Source organism: Dermacentor silvarum, chromosome 9 (assembly GCF_013339745.2).
Source record: "Dermacentor silvarum isolate Dsil-2018 chromosome 9, BIME_Dsil_1.4, whole genome shotgun sequence".
Lineage (NCBI taxonomy): Eukaryota > Metazoa > Arthropoda > Arachnida > Ixodida > Ixodidae > Dermacentor > Dermacentor silvarum.
The window spans coordinates 130,214,812-130,234,703 of NC_051162.1; the positions used below are offsets into that span (position 1 = coordinate 130,214,812).

General features: G+C 48.7%; 1 protein-coding gene across 1 annotated transcript in view; it reads right to left on the reverse strand.

Annotated features, from left to right (window-relative positions):
* LOC119464298 (homeotic protein distal-less) overlaps positions 1-19,892 on the reverse strand; it is a 95,243-nt gene that overhangs the window by 50,723 nt on the left and 24,628 nt on the right. The window contains exon 2 of the mRNA XM_037725204.2: positions 15,378-15,559. Within this exon, the coding sequence (XP_037581132.1) occupies positions 15,378-15,559 (182 nt within the window). The remainder of the gene's footprint in view (positions 1-15,377; positions 15,560-19,892) is intronic.

The following is a 19,892-nucleotide window of genomic DNA, read 5'->3' on the forward strand; positions in this document are numbered from 1 at the left end:
CGTAAATGGCGATCGGCAAAACATGGCGGCCGTGACGTGTTTCCGGCTCCAAAACCACTTTCGGATGCATGCAGCCAGCAAACGCTTAGCCTTCGACATCTGTTTGTGTTTGTCATTGATGCGAAAGCGTCAAATGGCCCATTTTTAGAGGCACCAGCCTCTATAGGGCATGGATTCGGACAGCACGTATACGTAGGAGACGTAATAGAAAACCGGATGATGTTCAACTAAAGAAACAGTTCGTGATTAACGTGTATGCTCCTTATGCGAGATGAACCGATGACTTAGCTATACGGGAAGGTAGTGCATCAACATCAAACAAATCAGTTATCCGGTTACTCGATTCACCGGTTATTCAAATTTGAAAACCGGATAACTAGATTGATCGGTTATTCGGTTAATAGTATCCGGGTATTTGTTCTTCTGTACTTGTGCCGAAATTACCTCTCTTTCTCTCTTGTATTCTTAGATCTGTTATTTCTGCAACCGCTCGTGCAAACCCGATACCTGCTCGGGTTAACCTCCGTACCTTTCCTTTTTTAAACACCAAATATTCGTGTCCGAATATTCGAATATCCGGCTAACCAGTTATTTAAACCGGATATCCTGAATATCCGTTTCTTGAAATCCGGGATAACCGGTCTTCGAGACCGGATTCACTTGCCTCCGGTTAGACCGGATAGTCGGTATGACGGATATTTGAAAGCGCTACTGGAAGGTATATTTCGTCGTATTGGTCTTAGCTTCCTCACCAGAAACGTTGTCAACAGTATAAGCACAGTTGATAAAATAGATGGGAGGCAGTGGGGGTTCCGAAACCCTGACGGGTGGCTTGCGGCATTATCCAAGTTGCAGCACTCGATCATCGAGTCTCAGCCCACGGCCGGTGTTAGGGGGCTCCCATTCTGGACCCACGGGACGCTGGAGAGTACATTGGAGAGCGCACCTATGCGCCGCGTGATGCTGGGTGGGGCGCCACCTAGTGTCCAATGTGACTAGCGCAGGTCGGTAGGCAGCGGCTGTGATGCTTGACATCGCCTCGGCTCGCGGAAGGACGCATAAGGTTCAGGGCCCGAGTTGTGCCCTAGTCACTGCTAGGCGCCCATGGGTTACTATCAGTCAACTATGAGTACACGAACCCCCCTGCACAAGGAGGATAGAAGTTATACAGTAAGGTTTCAACTTGGGCTTGTTACTCCTGACGTGCAGCACTGCGCGCGAAAAACGTGGACAAAAGAAGGATCGAACACGGTTGCACACACGGAGCGCAATCTGTCAAGTTTATTGCCGAGAAGAACGTGACCTTTTTTACACCTCGCCCCAGGCAATTAACACTGCGCATGCGTGAAGCGATGAAATAAAATTCAAATCTAGCACTACGCCGTCTAGCTTAGTCTCACCACAACGAAAGAACGTCAACCTACACGTGCCTTGCCATTCATATAAGCTGTTTCCTTAGCTGATAGAGGCCATGCTCACGCATTTGTCTTTTAGACTTGAGATGCAGTGGGCCTCAACAATGAGGCGTGTCATTTCGTTATTACACTTTGCAATGACCGTGCACTTCTCAAGTTGTGTGTTGACGTTCTTTCGTTGTGGTTCTACCCTTGTTGTCATGCCTTCCATTCACCCGGGTTCATTTTGCAGGAGAAAATATAAACATCAGAAATACTAAAGCACTTTATTATATTAAAACTGAGACTAAGCTAGACGCGGCGTAGTGCTATATTTGAATTTTATTTCATCGCTTCATTCCTCCGCATTTTGGTAGGCGGGAAACCATATCGCAAATAGCAAACTACGAAGATTCATTGCCTACTCTATGAACTCAAACAGAAGGCCTCTGACAGACTGCATACATACTTGAGCGAAAACACATGCGCGGAAGATCCACCTCTGTATAGCTTTTCGCTTCCCTTTCACCGCCATAGAAAGTTGCCCGTAAATACAGCAGCGTGCATTCGCATTGGCAGGGTAAGCCTGTCACAGCTTCACACTCATAAGGACTTCGGAAGACACTATATACATCATTTTCTTGTGTATTGCATACTAAGAACAAGGGGAGCGCTGAGGTCTTTCATAGTTATTTTTTATATAATTCTTTTTTTCAGGAGTAACACTTGTCGCAAATTTCCCTACACTGTCACCACACTGTTTTAGAGTGAAGCCTAAACCCGAAGGGAGTGTTGACAACTCCTATATGGTCTCGCGTTTGACAACATTTTCGAGAGTTACCGTACACCCTTCGATTGAGTACATATACTGCAACCGCCACTGCTTGACGACAGGGGGATACATGGTTAGGAAGACGACACACCTTAAAGCGATTGGCCGTAGCTTATTATGGCTATTCACGTATACCCAATATGTAGATTGCTGAACGTTGCCACGGCAACTCCCGTGTATATAGTAGCAACTAAAATCCCTATCGGCGGACATCAGCAAGAATGAGCCGTCACCGCTTCTGTATCGAGGTACATTCGAGAACAACGTGCAAATCAGCACGTGGCCAGCTTCTCACGAGATACATAGAAATAGGTTCCACAGTTTTCTTCGCATACTCGTTTTCTCAGTCTATCGAACGCGCGAGCTCGTCTCACATGCACGAAGTGCACATCGTGGGAATTAACCGCTGGAAGCCAAGCGAGATGAGATAGACGTGCCGAACGGTCTTCGGTATACTGTGTGAACGCTGATCCAGCGCCATCGGCGATATTCAGAGCTTCTTCGATCGCGTCCTCACCGACCTCTTCATTGGACAGTAGTCCATGCATCAAGTGGAAAAAACAACGCCTGTCACTTTGTTATACCCGTCCTCCATGGGAAACCTATCATGGCCACAGTTCTCCTGGGAAAGCGACGTTCCTCGTTGCGTCGTAACAGATCCAAACTAGTTTGACGACGGGAAATATGTATCACCCAGTTAAAGAAGTAAGGCATCCCGAAATAAACGCCTCGCCTTCTCTTTCCCTCGGATCCTGTCGAACGACTGCTTCTCGGGTCCATGTGGACCGTCCCTGACATATACGCGGCCACGCAGTCTATTTTTTTTTTTTTTTCTCGCCTTCTCTCTGAGCGACGCTGACAGCCCGAAGCAACGTTCTCAGATAGCGTCAGGCGTATCGGTTGCGTAATCGGAGAGCAGTAATTAACGGCTGTTCGAAGGCACTTCGGTCGCACCGCTCACTGCGACCAAACAAGAAAACGCTGGTTCACGCCGGAGGCCTTACAACACACAAGACGTGCACCGGCGCGAATCTGGATCATGCACGGGTAAGCTGCCGAGATGCGACCTCAGATACCGCGACTAGAAAAGGAAGGAACCGAAAATACTTGGCGTGCTAAGGACGTTCTCGACGGCTGAGGCGATGTATCGTTGGATATATTGATCTCGATGTCGTGGGATATATATATATATATATATATATATATATATAGTTATACAGGGTGTTTCATTTTAGCTGCACCAAATTTTTAAAAATTGCCTGTGGCAGATAGCATAATTATAATCCTTGAGCTAAACTACTCGATGAGGCGGCCATTACTTCCACGAGAAATAAAACCGCTTAATTGAGTAATTAACATTATTACGCTAATTAACTTTTTAATTATTTACTTTACGGCACATCTTTCAATCTACGAAATATAGCCGCTGAGTTCGCAAAGCGTATCCACTTGAAACGAATTCTCAGGACTGTGCCAGTTTTGAGATATTAATTTTCAAAGTGTCCCACGAAATACATGGGCGTTCCAGTTAACTTTGTGCTTCAATGCATAAAACACCGTTTTCCTCAAAAAGTTAAGTGGAACGCCCATACGTTTCGTCGGACACTTTAAAAATTAATATCTCGAAACTGGTTCAGTCCTGAGAATTCGTTCAAGTGCATACGCCTTGCGAACTCAGCGGCTATAACCCGTAGATTGAAAGATGTGCCGTAAAATCATTAATTAAAAAGTTAACTACCGTAATTATGTTAATTACTCAATTAGCCGTTTTGATTTCTCGTGGACGTAATGGCCGCCTCATCGATTAGTTTAGATCAAGGATTATAACTGTGCTATCTGCCACAGGCAATGTTTAAAAATTTGGTCCAGCTAAAATGAAACACCCTGTATATGGTCGCGCGGGCAGCACTTCGGCGTGTGTGTATTTGTCAGGAGAGGGGGCAAGGGGTTCGTTATGTGAACATTATGTGAACATTAGGGTTATGTAGCCTTTATCGGGCATAGAAGCCTTTTGCTCCTGCTCCCGTTTCTGTAACAGAAGCAAGTAAACTTAAAACACTCACGCGGCGAGTCTCTGGTGTACTGGTAAAGCCGTGACCATGCAATTGCAAGGAAAACGATATGCTCTGTGATACTCCCTGGCGCAGCGATTCTGTATCATGGACAGCGGCGGCTGAGCGATTGCGGCATCCTGTTACACAGCAGCACGTCGTGGGTTCGCACTGCGACGGATGGACCGAGAGGTGCGAATTCCACAACGACACAGTTACGCCGAGAAAGTACGGATCGATTCCGCTTGCAGACGTGAAAGCTACGCCGCGTCAAATTACTCGCAATACAGACCAAAGTGACGAACTTTACATTCTGACCATGCCCTTCAAAGCGCTATATATACAAAATCGGCGCACGGCGCTCCTTTATTTTGCTTTTTTTTTTTTTGAATTGCTTTTTTTTTCTAAATGCGGCAAGTAATGTATAAGTGCTTGATTAGCATCGTTCGACCCGCTGAAAGAACTGCGTGTGGGGCAACCCTCCCAGCGTCTTCATGTTAAAAGTTCCGCAAGCTCGATCACATGCACACGCACGAAATGCATAAGGGGGCACATTTTCTCGTCATGACTTCATTACACCCATGCGCAGTACAGCACACCGTAGCCTGTAGAGCACATTTATTTCTCTCTCTCTCTCTCTCTCTCTCTCTCTCTGCAGGATTTTCTTTATTTTCTACATTTACATTTAGTGCATGTGCCGTTTCACGAGTGACGATAACTGGGAACTGCGAGCCCTGAGTCACGTAGCAACAGGGCGCCATGTACACGTGCAAGCCAATCCTGATGACCTCCCAAGACCGAGAGAGAGAGAAACACAGTAGATAGATAAATTCCCCCAGCGTGTGGCGAAGCAGCCTTTCACTTTCACGCATACGACACATAACGGTGGTGAGCGCAATCATGGACGGCGATTCTCGGCGTCTTCATATAGAGGAGGGGCGAAGAGAGGTCACAATGTAACACCTTTCGCGTTAACTGGTGGCGATTATGCGGTGCCGGCCGTTTTGACTCCCCGGCTCTACGTAATCCTCGTAAGCGATTTCGAGCCACGATGATTGGGCCGTAATTGGGCGCGTGCGCGCTCGTAACACACATTCATTCGCCGCGCGAAGTACAGATGTGTGCCGCTCGGAAGGATATAAATCCCGCCGGCTCAATTTCGACTATCGTCGCAGACACGATTTCCCCTCCGCACGTGCCATTAAAACCGTCTCAAAGCGCTACATAGCTTGCGTCACGAACGAAGGGAGACCGGTAAGGTTGTTATTCACTCGCGCCGTGCGAGGCGCGGAAGCCTATACGCATTCGTTGCAATGCCAGTCTGGTTGAAGTTATACACAGAGATGCACCGCTCATAGGATTACACACCTGAAAGGATATTTTGTTTCGGAGACCACGCGTAACGAGTCCGTAATCAGCAGCAGCAGCCGCCGACGCCGAAAGCCGTGTTGGTAATTTTGTATGCACACGGCAGCCAGGTGTTGTATAAGGCTCGTAATTGCGTTGCTGCGTCTAGTTAGCCTGCAGTGGTTATACTGCTCCAATCAGCACCCCGGTTATAACTGCCCAAAGGCTTGCTTGCATGGTCCACACGTGCTATGCGTGAGGCATAACGGCGAGGTATGCGCGCGTAATTGCATCAATGTATCGGCGGCTTGCTATAGTTATATGCTCGCCTGCAGCAGTTACGGCGCTGATTTAATATATGCTCGAAAGAAGCGGCACCTGCCGTACCAGCAAATTTATTAGCGCTGCGCTGTGCGAGACTGCCATGTCGAACGGGCTCCTATTACTTTGCATAGCGGCGTTCGGTGCGCCGCAATTACGGTTAATTTTGAAACGAAGCTAAAGCTTTTAAACGTTTCTGAGTCACTGCACGTAGCGCGTGATAAGAGCCGCCTATTGCGCGGAAGACAACAGCTTCCGCGCGATAACCGCATTGAGATTTCAACACGGCGACGCCGACGGCGCTTTGATTACATCGTCGTGGTTAACACATTGATCTGATTGCGTGCAGCGATTTCAAACGCAAATTGTTTTTTTTTATCACATCAGATGAAAAAACAGCGGTGTCAACTCCATTTCAAAAAAATTCACCTTTTGATACAGGCTTCTGTCAATATCTCCGACGTCATGGGGATCTGGTGCGAGAGCTTCAAGATGAAGGAACCACCACCGCTCTCGTTTGTGCGTCATTATGGCATCACCAAGCCTCCGCTATAGTGGCAATTACCGAACTGCTTCTAATTGTAGAACTATAATTTATGGATATAGTTTTCCTAACTTTCTCTTCAGCGTCCCTTCAATCACAGTGCGTGCACGTGATGCAATGGCCGATGTGAGCTTGCGTAGTTTCTGTTCGACGACGTACAGCTCGTCGTCGTCTGCAGCAAGATAATCTCATCTTCACGATTACTAATTTGTCCAGTTGACGGAAATATGGCGCCGCACTGCATATACCGAGCAGTAAAGCACACGTAACACCTCGGACAATCGACAAACACTGCGTGGCCGGTCGTCAGTAAAAACGCGGGTACATGGCTGGCCGCTAACGAGCCAGCCGCCAGGAGGAAGAATTCCTCTCGAGCTAGGCAAAATAAACATGAAATAAAAGAAAACGAAAACAATAAACATGTACAAGATCAAAAATGGCGCGGTGTGAGCTCCTCCCTTCCTGAGAGAGAAACCACGCGAAGAGGCATGGCAGGCCACTGCCTCCTCGTGCAAGGCAAGCCAAGCCAAACCGACGCAAGACAAGAGAAAAAAAAAACTATAAAACAGACGGACAACACAGCGAGAACAGACGATCCAAGACAAGGCAAGGAAGGACGGCAGCAGACGACCAGGAAAAGGCGACGAGAAGAGCAAGAACAAAAGAAACAAAAACAACAAGAAGAAAGGGTGGCTCTGTAGCGGATGAAAAATGGGAGTCGAACCTCCTTCCTGAAGCGCGGCGGGGCAGATCAGATTACGTTTCGCGCGTGTTGTGGTGGCTGGCCACGGCGCCGAGGCCGATTCTTCTTCCTATGCCCGACCGCGCGCGCCAGTCCCCTTCGTGGCCCACACCGAGCCAAAAGCCAGAGGGGGCATTCATTCATTAACCGCGCTGCGAAGCCCCCCTTGTAGACCGCTGGAACCGGCCCTCCGCAACCTTCTGCATTTGGTTGCCCCCCCCCCGCGTCCCTCCACCTGCGTACAGCGATCTTTTCTCATCTCCGGGAGATCGAAGTGGACCTAGCCGAAAACGATCGCCGTATAAATCGTCTTTTCTTTGGCGCCTTCGGGAGAAAGGTGCTATCGCATGTCCGATGCTCACTGAGCCGTGCTCGAAACAGGGTGTGCTCGTTTTCCGAGTGCGCCTCAGTGTTCGATCCCCCTTTCACGTGAATTGGGGAGGTCGCATTAAATGAGATGTAGCTTCCTTCAGTGTTGCTCGTTTTCGAATGCATTGTTGCGCACCACGTAATTGTTCTTATTTTTGAAGTAATCGTTATGTAATATTTCTGCACTGATTGGAATAACAGCTGTATCTACATTGAGAATAATCTGTGCTGAGTACACGAGCAACACAAGCGTTTCGTTCTAATTTATTATACTGCGTATATTCATTGTTAACTACTGTTTTAGCTTAGTTTGAAACGCCAATTTGAGGTGCAGTAAATATTGTACGCCATAGAAAGTGTAAAACTATGTACGTCTTCTTCCCTTGGGAGGGGAAAGCTAGTGGAGTCATTGAGCGCTTTTTTCCCCATCTTTGTCTGGGTGGAAAATAAAGTCATAATTGTCTTTTCCTCACTTCCTGTAGTGATAGACAGGCTCATGTGTAGTTGGAGACAAACCATCATCGAGCAGAACGTTGGAGCTGAAAAAGCCTTTTCCACTTTGAAACAACGACTTCGACGGCAAGACGAAGGTAAAGAGTCAGTTGATTGCCTAACGGACGCCGAGTGACCCGCCACTCATGTGCGTCATCATCATCGTCAGCAGCAGCAGCAGCAGCAGCCTATATTTATGTACCCTGCATGACGAAGACCTCTCCCTGCGATCTCCAATTACCCCTGTCTTGCGATAGCTGATTTCTACTTGCGCCTGCAAATTTATTAACTTCATCATCCCACCTAGTTTTCTGCCGTCCTCGACTGCGCTTCCCTTCTCTTGCTAACGTATATGTATATTCTCTTGGTGCGTATATATGTTCAAATCCAATTGTGACGACTCCTTTGATTGACGAAGCTGCAGCCTTTCTGTTTTGGCAAGGCCAGCAGAGTAGAAAGCTGTCCTACGTTACACCCGTCGATAAACCGGGCTTGTCAACGTTCTATCATTTTTTTTTTTCGGTCACCGTAAAAAGAAGAGGCAGACGTGATCGATTTTATCATCGCTTGCAATCCTAATTGAGTTTAGTTTTCATCACCGAACGCCATCTCGCTAACTCTGAAGGTGCGTATGTGCTTTCGGCGAATCTCGGGGTATATATAAACGAACGTCGCCACCACCAGATGGCGCCCCGGGCGAATCTCGGACGAGGAAGGCGCCGCGCTGCGGAATAAACGGGGCGAACGAGATTAATGGCTGGCGCGCTGATGAAGTGGGCGAGTTCGCAGCTGCCGAAGAACACGGCGAAGTTCGTACACGGCCACGGGATTATGTAGGCAGGCGGTGAGTATTGACACATGCTTGCGCGCTAATCTGATGAACACATTCATCAGGGGAGACGCGAAACTGCCGCCTCCGGCTGCTTTTCTGGTGTTGCGTTCGGCTTGCAAACGTGCCCGTATACCGTATTTCAAATGCACTTCATTCAGACGTGCATACGCAACCTGTCCGCGAGATGTTACTAAAGGGAGCAACGAGTTGCATGCAACCTTACAAAGGTCGAAATCCTGGGCGCAGTTCGCAGTGGGCATGCAGCCGCAGCAGCTAAACGCAAACTATCCAAATCGAGCGGAATATCTCCATCACGAGTACGCGAAACAACGCGTTTTCGACTGATCTATAGCCACGTTATGCGTATGTGTAAACACTTTCACTTTCATGCGTTCGAGGTAAAGAATGAAGAGGTTCGAGATTACAGGGGCGGAGTCGGAAGGTAAGGGAGTCCACCCGACTTCCGAGAAACCAAACGTCGTCACGTTTCTTCGCCGCTTTTTCACGTCATTCATCTCATTTTTTTTTATCTGCTCGGCTGTTTTTGCTGCGTGCTCAAGCATGCTGTCCCCAATATGGCCTGTCCGTCAGCGAGCTTTGACGATCGAGAACCCTTGCAGACGCAACACGTCTGTCGGGTTGCTAGATGGAGAAGGGAGGCCGTGCTTGCGAGGGAGTCTCGATGTAGGCCACGTCTTCTGGTCCCTGCCGCCGCTCCACGGAGCCGTGCAGCTATCAGCTATAGTCTCACGCGAACGCCTCGGGCGACGGATGATCGCACGTGAAGCCGGCTAGCGAGACATCGAGCCAGCCGGAAGCCCTCCGGCTCCGCGGCCGTCAGAAACACTGGAGAAGGCGGCGGGCCGTCTTCCGGTGGCGGAAAAACAGCAAGCAATGGATGGACAGTTTGTGTGGACGTTGCCGTCTTATACACGCAGTGATTCTTTGGTGTTCAACAACACTCGGACTCTGGTGTTCCAGAACCCTTTGCTTTCGGAGAGAAAGCTTGGAGTTAAACGACAGCTGTTTAACGCAATGGTAAGAAATTGGAAGAGAGCAGTATATGAATCCGACAGCAAGTTCGGGTTGCTGATATTCTGTAGTTGAGATATTTAGAGGCAGAAGTGGTGTTGGGCAGCTCCTGTTTTACGCTTAGAGTAGATAGCAGGTGGTATGCTATAGAGTATAAAGTATAAGTGCCAAAAGAAGAAAAACGCAGCCGAGGGTGGCAGAGAAATAGGCGGTATGATGACAACAGACATTTTGCAGGCATAAGGTGCAGTGTGTTGGCGCAGCAGATGGTCAATTGCAGATCGCTGTGTCATCGTCCTACACCGGACATAAGTGGAATGATGACGAGAGCGATTCATTTGAAGAGTTCGGAAGCACGACAGTATAGGAACTTGCCGGCACACACAGCGAAGAAGCCTCAACTGGTGAGTGGACACGAAGATCACCTTCGCAAGCGATGAGCTTCGCCATTGTTAGTACGACATCAATTCTAGTGTTTAGCGCTGAAACCTGAGAAAAAAAGGGCCGGGGACGAGATAAGCGCTTGTGTGTGCCTCGTCTTCTGTTCGTTTTCTGTCTAGTTTCTGGATTGAACACTATAAAAGATCCCCTCTGATCACTCTTGTGTTCCTATACACGCTTTGACTCACAAAGCTACGTGCTCCTTCACACGGTGGCCGACTAAACAAGAGAGACGCACGAGAATGTGGAATTGACTAAGCCGTTTAGTATATATAATCAATGACAGACACCGGCCTATCAAACCTGACCTCGTGGAGCTCACATGACACTTCGCCAAGGAGAATAATTATTCCAACTGAGCGCTATATATAGAACCTTTGGCGAGTTTCTCGACACGAAGAGGCGACTTCCTCAGCGAGCAGACTAGCCACGTAAGGACGAAACTGGCCACTTATAGCGTGTCCGCAGGCAATGAGTGTTTGCGGTATGCAGCAGCCACTTCAGTATACGACATCCTCTGGCAACCAGCCTCGTTATTCCGGACGTTCTTGGAGGAGCATTCACCGCCTATGTGTATGTATGACAAAAGGCACGTGTACATCAGAATACGTATATGATGCAGAACACACATCCAAAGACACGTTCACACCAGAAGGTACGTGTGCAGCAGAAGTCCCATGCATGTAAATCTGAAGACAGGCGTACAAGAGAAGACACGTGTAGAACAGCCCGGGACACACCCATGTGTTGCAAAAGACCCATGTAATGTACATCAGCAAACCATACGCACACATGACACAACGCAGCGTCCGATACGATGTGCGACGCGTCTGAAAGGAATCTCTGGGAGCCTGCCAGTATAACGTGGACGTTGCTTGTTGGTGTACCACGCAACAAGACTCTTTGCCCGAACGGGCGCCAAATTGACCTATGCGCAGTCTCCTGCGTCGGAGCAGGCCGTCTACTATATTGACGACCACGTCCAGACACACTGAATCTTGCAGTGTGCGGCTTCTATAATCCAGCCTCCGCCTCTCTGGCAACGCGCCCCTATATCGGGACTCGCCGGAATTAAGAACACAAAGATTAAAAAACAATCCTGACCGCGCATATAGGCATATGTACACGGATGTCCGCGGCCGCGTACACCGCAGGGCCGGCCTGCGGCAGCCTTCAGCCGTCGGCGGCACGCAGCAAGCCGCCGGCATCTCGCCGGGCACGCACGCACAGACACACACTGCGCGGCGGTGTTGGCCCTCGGCGGTTTGGCCGAAGCGTGATCGGCTGGCGCGCTGTGCACGCCGCCGGTGGAAGGCGGTTCGCGCCGTTGCATGTGCGCACGCGTCCGTCCGTGAATTCTCCTGTCTCGGGAACCAGCGAGCGACGTCAGGGGCGTGTTTGGAAGCTCTCCAGGGCAGCCCGGCCGAGGGCCCGGCGCTCTCTCTCTCTCTGGTTTTTAGCTCGTTTCCTTTCGTTTTTATTTTGGCGTCTATCTCTCTTTCTTTCTTTTTTTTTTCTTTCGTTCGCAGCGTTCTTGATCCGCCGACGAGCCTCGCGCTTGCACTCCTGCTGTCTGGTGCCAGGCGGATACGCAAGAACTGCAACGTCAAGAGGGCCGCCGATCGGAGCGCGCAACCTGCCAATGGAAGGGACGAAATAAAGAAAGCGAGAAAGGAAAAGAAAGCAAGAGAACGAACGTGACGAGAGGAAAGCCAAGAAGATGGACAACCAACGCAGACTCCTCCGCTTTGTGAGACCTGTAGTGCGGAACGGCGTCGCTGCCGCCGCGAGAGGGCGTCGCATTCGAGATGTCGGGTCGAGATGCGGCCTCACTTGGACGAACCAGGCACGCAAGAGAAGAAGGATATGTGTGTGTCTTTACATCTTTTTTTTCCTCTGAGTGAGAAAGAGTGAAATACGCGGATGTGCGTGTTACTCTGTTTCAGTCATGCAAGCTGACTCATACCGAAACTACGCGTTCCTGTAACAGAAGCGCCGTGATGTTGATATACTTGCTCGTGTGTTGGGTCGCACGAGTAACGTTGCCGCTGGCGCGTTCTAGACTCTCGCACAGTGGTATGAAGGCGTTGTTGCCAAAGAAATCAGGTAGTAATTTGCTTCAGTACCGATATGTTTCCTGCATCCTTGAACTTTAAGTGCCATGAAATCTAGAGTGTGACGAAAACTCATCTGGTCGGGGATTATCATGACACATCCGAGTAATACCGAACACCGACGAATTAAATAAAATTTTAAAAGAAAACAGCGTTCCGGCTCCCGTACCGGAGCCTTATTGTTCACAAGTAGACTGAACAAGGCTTTTTCGTATGAGAGCCGGAACCTGTCTTGTTTATTTTAAAACTTTATTTCTGAGGTCGGTGTCCATTATTGCTCAATTGTGTCGAAAGTACCCACGTGCTCAGCTGCCTTCTGTCAGAAGGAAATATTTTAGAAGAACAGAAAATTGGCCTATTTGGCATTTACTGAACATGATGCACTGAAGCGCGATAGAACAATTCATACACTATGTTCACTTCCATAAGGGCATGCAAGGAGACACGAGGATTACGTGAAACGACGCCGGAGATAAAGACCGCAGACGAAATTACCTCGCAATGTCGTCCACGTCGCGAGTATACGTAATCACCGCATCGCCCCCCACCGGGCCCTTCCGGTCCTCCCCGACGTACAACTCATCTGTGTACCTAAAGGCGCGTCACCCAGAAAACCCAGCAGGACCACTCGGCGGAGTCTAATTCTGGCCACCAAAACAGAACGCCCTCTTTTATCGCGGCGTTATCGCCATCAACATCGCGGCTCAAAAAAAGAGGAAGGGTTCCTCCAGACACACACACATGCTCCACAGCGCCGAGCCACGTAATTCCGGGAGTCAAAAAGAAGACAACGAAGACAAAAAAAACAAAAAACAAATACGAAACGGAACAAAAGAGTCCCGACGAGGGAGCAAGGAACGGCCGAGCAACAACACAGACACACGGCCGGTGGTACCACATTAGGAAGTCTTTTCCGCTCTGGTTGCAGAGAAAAAGCCGCCGAAGGCGTCGGAGCACGGAACGGGCTGTCGACGGACGACGCCGCAGCCAACGACTACGATAGAGAGAGAGAGAGAGAGAGAGACAGAGCCCAGCGGGCCCGGCGGCAAAGAAGGCGCGCTACCCAGAAACAAGGTCCATTACTCAGTCTAGGAAAAGAGAAAAGAAAGAACTCGCCGACAGCACTTCTATATGCCTACACCACCACCCTCACATAGGCTCTCCCGGCTACTCGCGCCACCACCACGCTTTAACCTAAACCGTGAGCGCAGCTACGCGGGTCTATATCTCTCTCTCCCCTTTCTAACAATCGCACAAAACGCGCCGAAAAGGGAGAAAACGTCGACAGGGTCCGAGACAAAGCGGGCGCGACGAAGCCATTCGCTCTCATCGCTGCTGCGGCAGCAAGCTCGGAAGGAAGGCTCGCTCATCTTTCCCCCTTTCTCTCTTCCTCCAAACTATCCTATAAGGTGGCAGGGGCACGCGCGCGGCCGGGGCAGCCGAGTATCATGGCCATCGTCATCACCATCATCATTACCAGCGTCGTGAGCGCGTTGCCGAGACGACGACGACGGGGCGCCGAAGGAGGTCCCCACTAAACCCACTTTTTGTGGGGCCGTATTTATACCGCTGCACGGGCGCGCAGAGGCGCGGCGGGGGGGTTCAAAGGGTTCGGCAGCCATGTTTACAACCTCCGGATTTTTTTTTTCTTTTTCTTTTCTTTCGTTTTCCTTTCTACGTTTTGGGGTTTACGTTTCTGCATAGATGTGCCCTCTTCAAGGCCACCCTAGACGCCGACCGCTCCGCCAGGAAATCGGAAAGATTTGTGCAGCTCTCTTTTCACAGTACCGTACATCATTTCTTGCCGTTTTCGTGTTTCGAGTCTTGTACACTGCTGCTTTTATAGATGCAAACATCTTCCTATAGATGCCGGATAGCGTCCTTCCTTCTCGTCACCTCCGCTTCGTCCACGAGAGAGTATACGGGTGTCACGCCTAGTTTAAGGAAACACTGGTTCGAAAGGAGTACACTTTGCTTCTTTTAGCGTATGCGATACCCGACGTAAGTAGTAACGGAATTGTGTAATGAAAACGAGAACGAGTGAACAAATCAACCGTCAAGAGAGCTTCACGCTGTACAGTACCAGTAGATGCCGAAACGCCCATAAAAATGACAGTGGGATACAGTTTTACACCCTTTCCGTCTGTCTATATACACAGCCTACAGAGAGTGCGTACACAGACAAGCCATGTACTCTCCCTAGACTTTATACAGATTTATGACTAAGCAGTTTGCAGGGAGTATTCAAGTGACGTAACATACGTCATTTTGTTTCCTACTCACATCATCCACTGCGATGCTGGATATAAGCGGATCGAGATAAGGTGCAGCTTTTCTCCGTGCTGGCTGCAGAACGATATGGAGGCTTCCATGACGTCACTGCGTACCCCCAATAGACCATCTACAGACCAGGAACCGACAATAGACCATCTACAGACCAGGAACGAAGTGCATGCAGACTTTTGTCTACAATAGGTCTGTATATATTGATATGGAACGGCCGCCACAGTCTGGCTGCACTGAAGAGGAGGAGGACGACGTGTTCCCGATTGGTATAGGGTCGCCATCTTGGCCACCGTTAGCCTACGTGTAAATATATTGTAAATAGGATTGTACATCAGCCACACGTAACAATATTTTACAGATATGTATATGAGAAAGCCTCTATCAACAGAAAGGCCGAAAGCAGTCGACATATAGGATGTCTTGCAGATTACCTAAATCCAATTACACTATATGACTGCCGCTCCAGAAGCTTCTTGACAACCCTCCTTGGTCGGTACGCAGAGCCCTCTAGGGGTTACGACGCTAGTGCACGTGCACTAAAAAAAAGTATATAGAAGTAAAACGTGTGGCGCAGACTGACCTGCGTCTGCGTGAGTCCCAGGGAGGCGGCGAGCTCGGCGCGCTCGGGCAGGGCGAGGTACTGGGTCCGCTGGAACCTCCTGTTGAGCTGCTGAAGCTGGAGGCTAGAGTAGATGGTGCGGGGCTTGCGCATCTTCTTTCCCTTGCCGTTCACCCTCAGCGTATCTTCCAGCTGGGACTTGTCTGCGGAGACCACAACAATGGGCCCTGGCTCAGAAACGCGTACATCCATAGCGCATGCTGTCACCGCCGTGCTAACACATACACAGAAACGTGAGTGCTTTCCCTTGAAATAAAAAAAAAAAGATTGTGTGTAACGCTGCTCTGTTGTTGCTCAGATTTTGCAGCAAGATCGAATTTCACGGTCTAAACTATGAAAGAAGAATGGGAACCGAGGGGCTCGATTTTATTAGTCATAACCACATAAGGTCAACAGACAACGAAGCCAAGGAAAGCATCGGGGAAATTCAGTGTAGTTGAAATTCGAATGTAGAAAATAATGAAGAAAAGGGAAATGAAAGTGGACGAAAAGATAACTTGTCGCCGGCGGGAGCCGAACCCGCAACCTCCGCATTACGAGTGCGTTGCACTTCCCCTTTTCTTTATTATTTTCTACATTCCAATTTCAACTACACTGAATTTCCCCGATGCTTTCCTTGGCTTCGTTGTCTGTTGACTTTAGACGGTCTAACCTATGCGATATATAACATTAGACACAGTTTCAGGCCTATAGTTTGTCGAGAAAAAGACTGCGAATTTCCCTTCGTGAGCGACTCTTGCAGTGAGTGATGCTTAAAACATGGCGGTTGTGCACTTCCGGCGTCTGTCGTGGGTCAAAACAAGGCCTTCGTGATTGGTTTCCTTCAGTCGCACGGGGCTGTATCCGAGAGGCGCGGGCGAAGGCAAATTCGCTGTTCTTTTCTTGACAAACTACTGTTACTGGACTTAAATCTTCAATACAGTGATAAACTTTTTTCTAAACGCACAACCGTGTCAAGTGCTGTATTGAATTATTCAAACCACAAAATGGGACCATACTGCAGAATTTCAGAAAGAACAGAGCAGAGGGAAGCGCAAAATCTATTCTTTTTCAATATAATTTTAATAGGGTTGAAATGCACGTCTCTGTACAAATACAGATCACTTAAAGCATGAAACTTCCAATCATAGGCGACCACTCGATGTTGTTTTTATCCTTTCTTTATTCTATATACCATCGTTGTTCCGGGTCCTTTCTTTCAATTTCAAAGCAGCACATCAGCGAATACTTATAACCAATCTGCGTGGTTGTAAACAAACAAGCATCAAGCAGGCAAGGCGAATACATCATCACTTATCTCCATTCTCTTTCTATCTCCCAGTTGCCCAGTTTAGGGCAGCAGACCGAATTTTCTGTTCCGGTTGACTTCTCCGATCCCCCCCCCCCCCCCTCTCTCTCCTTCTACGCCATTGGCCGCTTTCAAAAATATCTGCTACCGTAAAACTCAAGCTTCTTCTCAGTCTCTATACAAATCATCGATTAAAGCATGTTAACATTCTATTGACTCATCAAACAAATGCTGGTAATGCGTGTAACGGCATGAGATACGTACAAAATATAACTAGAAGTCTGAGTCGTTTTAGCTTTTCTCGCTTGTTTGGACGGCTATGTTTTCTGAACAGTGTGAATAGTAACGAAAAAAATTTAAAAATACGAAAGACACAGAACTTCCCCGCCATCAATCACACAAATGAACCACCGCCGTGACACAAATGTAGGCGGAGAAAACATACACCGGCATTATACAGGAAAGGCCACCCCGCGTGGCTGCTCTGGTCACGTCGTTCAGGTATTGCAAACATCTATGTAGGGGTCTGCGTCGTGCGTCATTTATAACCACGACGCTGACTGAGCAGCGAGTGTACGGGTACACAGGAAGGGTGCTTGCACGTGCTCAGCACCCAACGCGCAAACGGCGTGAAAAAACAAACACAAAACACGGCGGCGTCTCAAGTTGTTTTCGTAAGAGAAAGGAAAAAAAGAACCTAATACACAAAAACATGCAGGCTAAGCGCAACGCCTATGGTATTACCCGTGGCAAGCTGGAGTACTATCATCGATAAACTTGCTGCGGCCAGGTGTCTTTGAGAAAACTTAAGAAAAAAAAATACGTCACTGATTCACTGCTGGATGGAGTATTTTGAAGCAAGTCATTCAGACTAGTAACTGCGATTGATTGATTAGGTGAGAGAGTAAGTTGATTGATTAGGTGAGTGAGTGAGTTGATTGGTTGATTGATTGATTGATTGATTGATTGATTGATTGATTGATTGATTGATTGATTGATTGATTGAAGTGAGTGAGATAGGATATGTTGGCATAACACATCTTCGTTCTTCTGCTTCCATCTTCAACTCGTCCTCTCCGCAACGACGAAAAAGTTGAACGACTGGCGAAAGCTGACAAGGGCTGAAATGAATTCCTTACACAGAGGATAAAGTAGTTCTATGGGAAACACATTTCCGTCTGCCAGAAAGAACTCCACAACTTTAACGGCGGTATATAGCGTCCACTACTGGAAGCGAGATTCTTCAGCAACAACTAATGTAGTGCTATAACCGCTGTCGAAATGGGACGCTACTTTCTCTCGGGCAGATGCGTGACCACCTTGACCAGACTTTCAGTTTCAGCGGGTATACAGCTCCGCCGCGTGGCGCTGCAAGAACGGATGCCTGGGTCCACGTTCAAGGGCAAGGAAGACGGACAGACGCGACCACGCCTTGGTCAAATATTTCGTCACCCAAGAGAGCAGGACTTCCGCGACAAATCGGGAATCGATGCTCACGTAACGTTGCGTTATACACGCGTACAATAAGCTTGCCCTCATAGCGTTATCTCGGCAGTATTGCGCAGCGAAGTCATGTATTGCTTTTTATGTGGGAATGGGCACCTTCGTAAAGCGAAGCTTGGCGAATTCTCGCGGACTTTGCTACAACCGTCGCTGCTGGTATACACGCTGCCTTGTCGAATAGATCATGCTCACACAATATAATAATAGTAACAACAATAATAAGAAGAACAAGAGGAAGAATTAAGAAGGAGGCTAAGAATGTCCCCGACGGCAGGATTGAACAGCCCGACGCTCTAACCAAAACCCCTCGTCTATGCTTATCCCATGCCAACGTCAAGTATAACCCGCCTGTGTGCGGGAAAACCATTTAACGAAAGCTTCGCTTCACATAGATTACAACGTGTGCTTTGGATCTGCATCTTCTTTGTTTGTTTCCTATCCTTTCGTTTATAGGAGTGTAGGTGAGCAAACAACGTAGTAAAAGTCCAAGAGTCCGGCGTGTCGCGTGTTCTGTATATGTCATATCCGTTACGTCACACTGACGTACCGGCGCTCGAGCTTCGGCGCGAATTTGAAAAAACAAACTTTTACTTTACTTTTCTCTTCAAGTAATCAACCTCATGTTAAGAAATTAACGACAACACAGTCTTCAAAGAATGTCTTATCGGTATACACTGATTTAGTGTTGTGCGTTAGTGTCCCTTTTAAGGAATGCTCGGAAACCTTGCCGACCGCGTCTTCGCATGCACGTTTCTTGAATACACCTCCTGGTCCGCGAACAGCTATAAAAACCGCTCCGCAGCTGCAACCGGTCAGGAAGCGCTGCACTACAGCACCACTTTCTTTCTTTCTTTCTTTCTTTCTTTTTCTTTCTTTTTCTTTCTTTTTCTTTCTTTTTCTTTCTTTCTTTCTTTCTTTCTTTCTTTCTTTCTTTCGTCATCGAGGTTGTCTCCTCAGTGTCCGCGCCGACCAGAAGCGCGTCCACGCACCAATGCGTCCGGCAACACGCGACGCCGACGACCACGCAAGGCGACACCGTCGCCAGCAAAGCCGGCGGCCATCGAGTGACCAGCAGCCGGAAGAGGCGAGCTAGACGCCGAGGCGAGGCTTAAGTCACAACGCCGAGGGAGAGTAGGGAAAGGGAAAGAAGCGGTGGCGGAGTCCCAGAAGAAGAAGAGAAATGTTACGCGCACGCGGCTGTGGCAGGCGTTGCAACGACGGCGGTAGCCAGCAGCGTGTAGACCTCCGAAACAGGAAACACGTTCAAGGACTTCTCTCGCGGAGGCTTTTTCACTCTCGGCCAACTTCGGTTGCCGGTCCGGCGGGCGGACAGCCCCGGGACCGCCGGACAGCGCGTGCCCGAGGCACGATGCATGCGGTAGTCGCGGCAGCGTGCGAACGGTACACCCTAATCTTGGTAACCTATAACTTAACCTATAAACATGAGTAACGAATAAAATAATGGTTGCATCGTCCGTCCTATTGATGTTTTCATTATATTGCTCATGCTAAGGGTTACATTGCAATGACAAATCTGAGTGCGACGGGAGCTGTCTATTATAGTTACTTTGATCTGCTGCAGGCATGTAAACTCTACATTGTAACCTATCGAATTCTAAGTAACCTTTCACCGATACTCCACGGAGACCTCATATATGTATACAAACGGACGTACGATGCGCCGC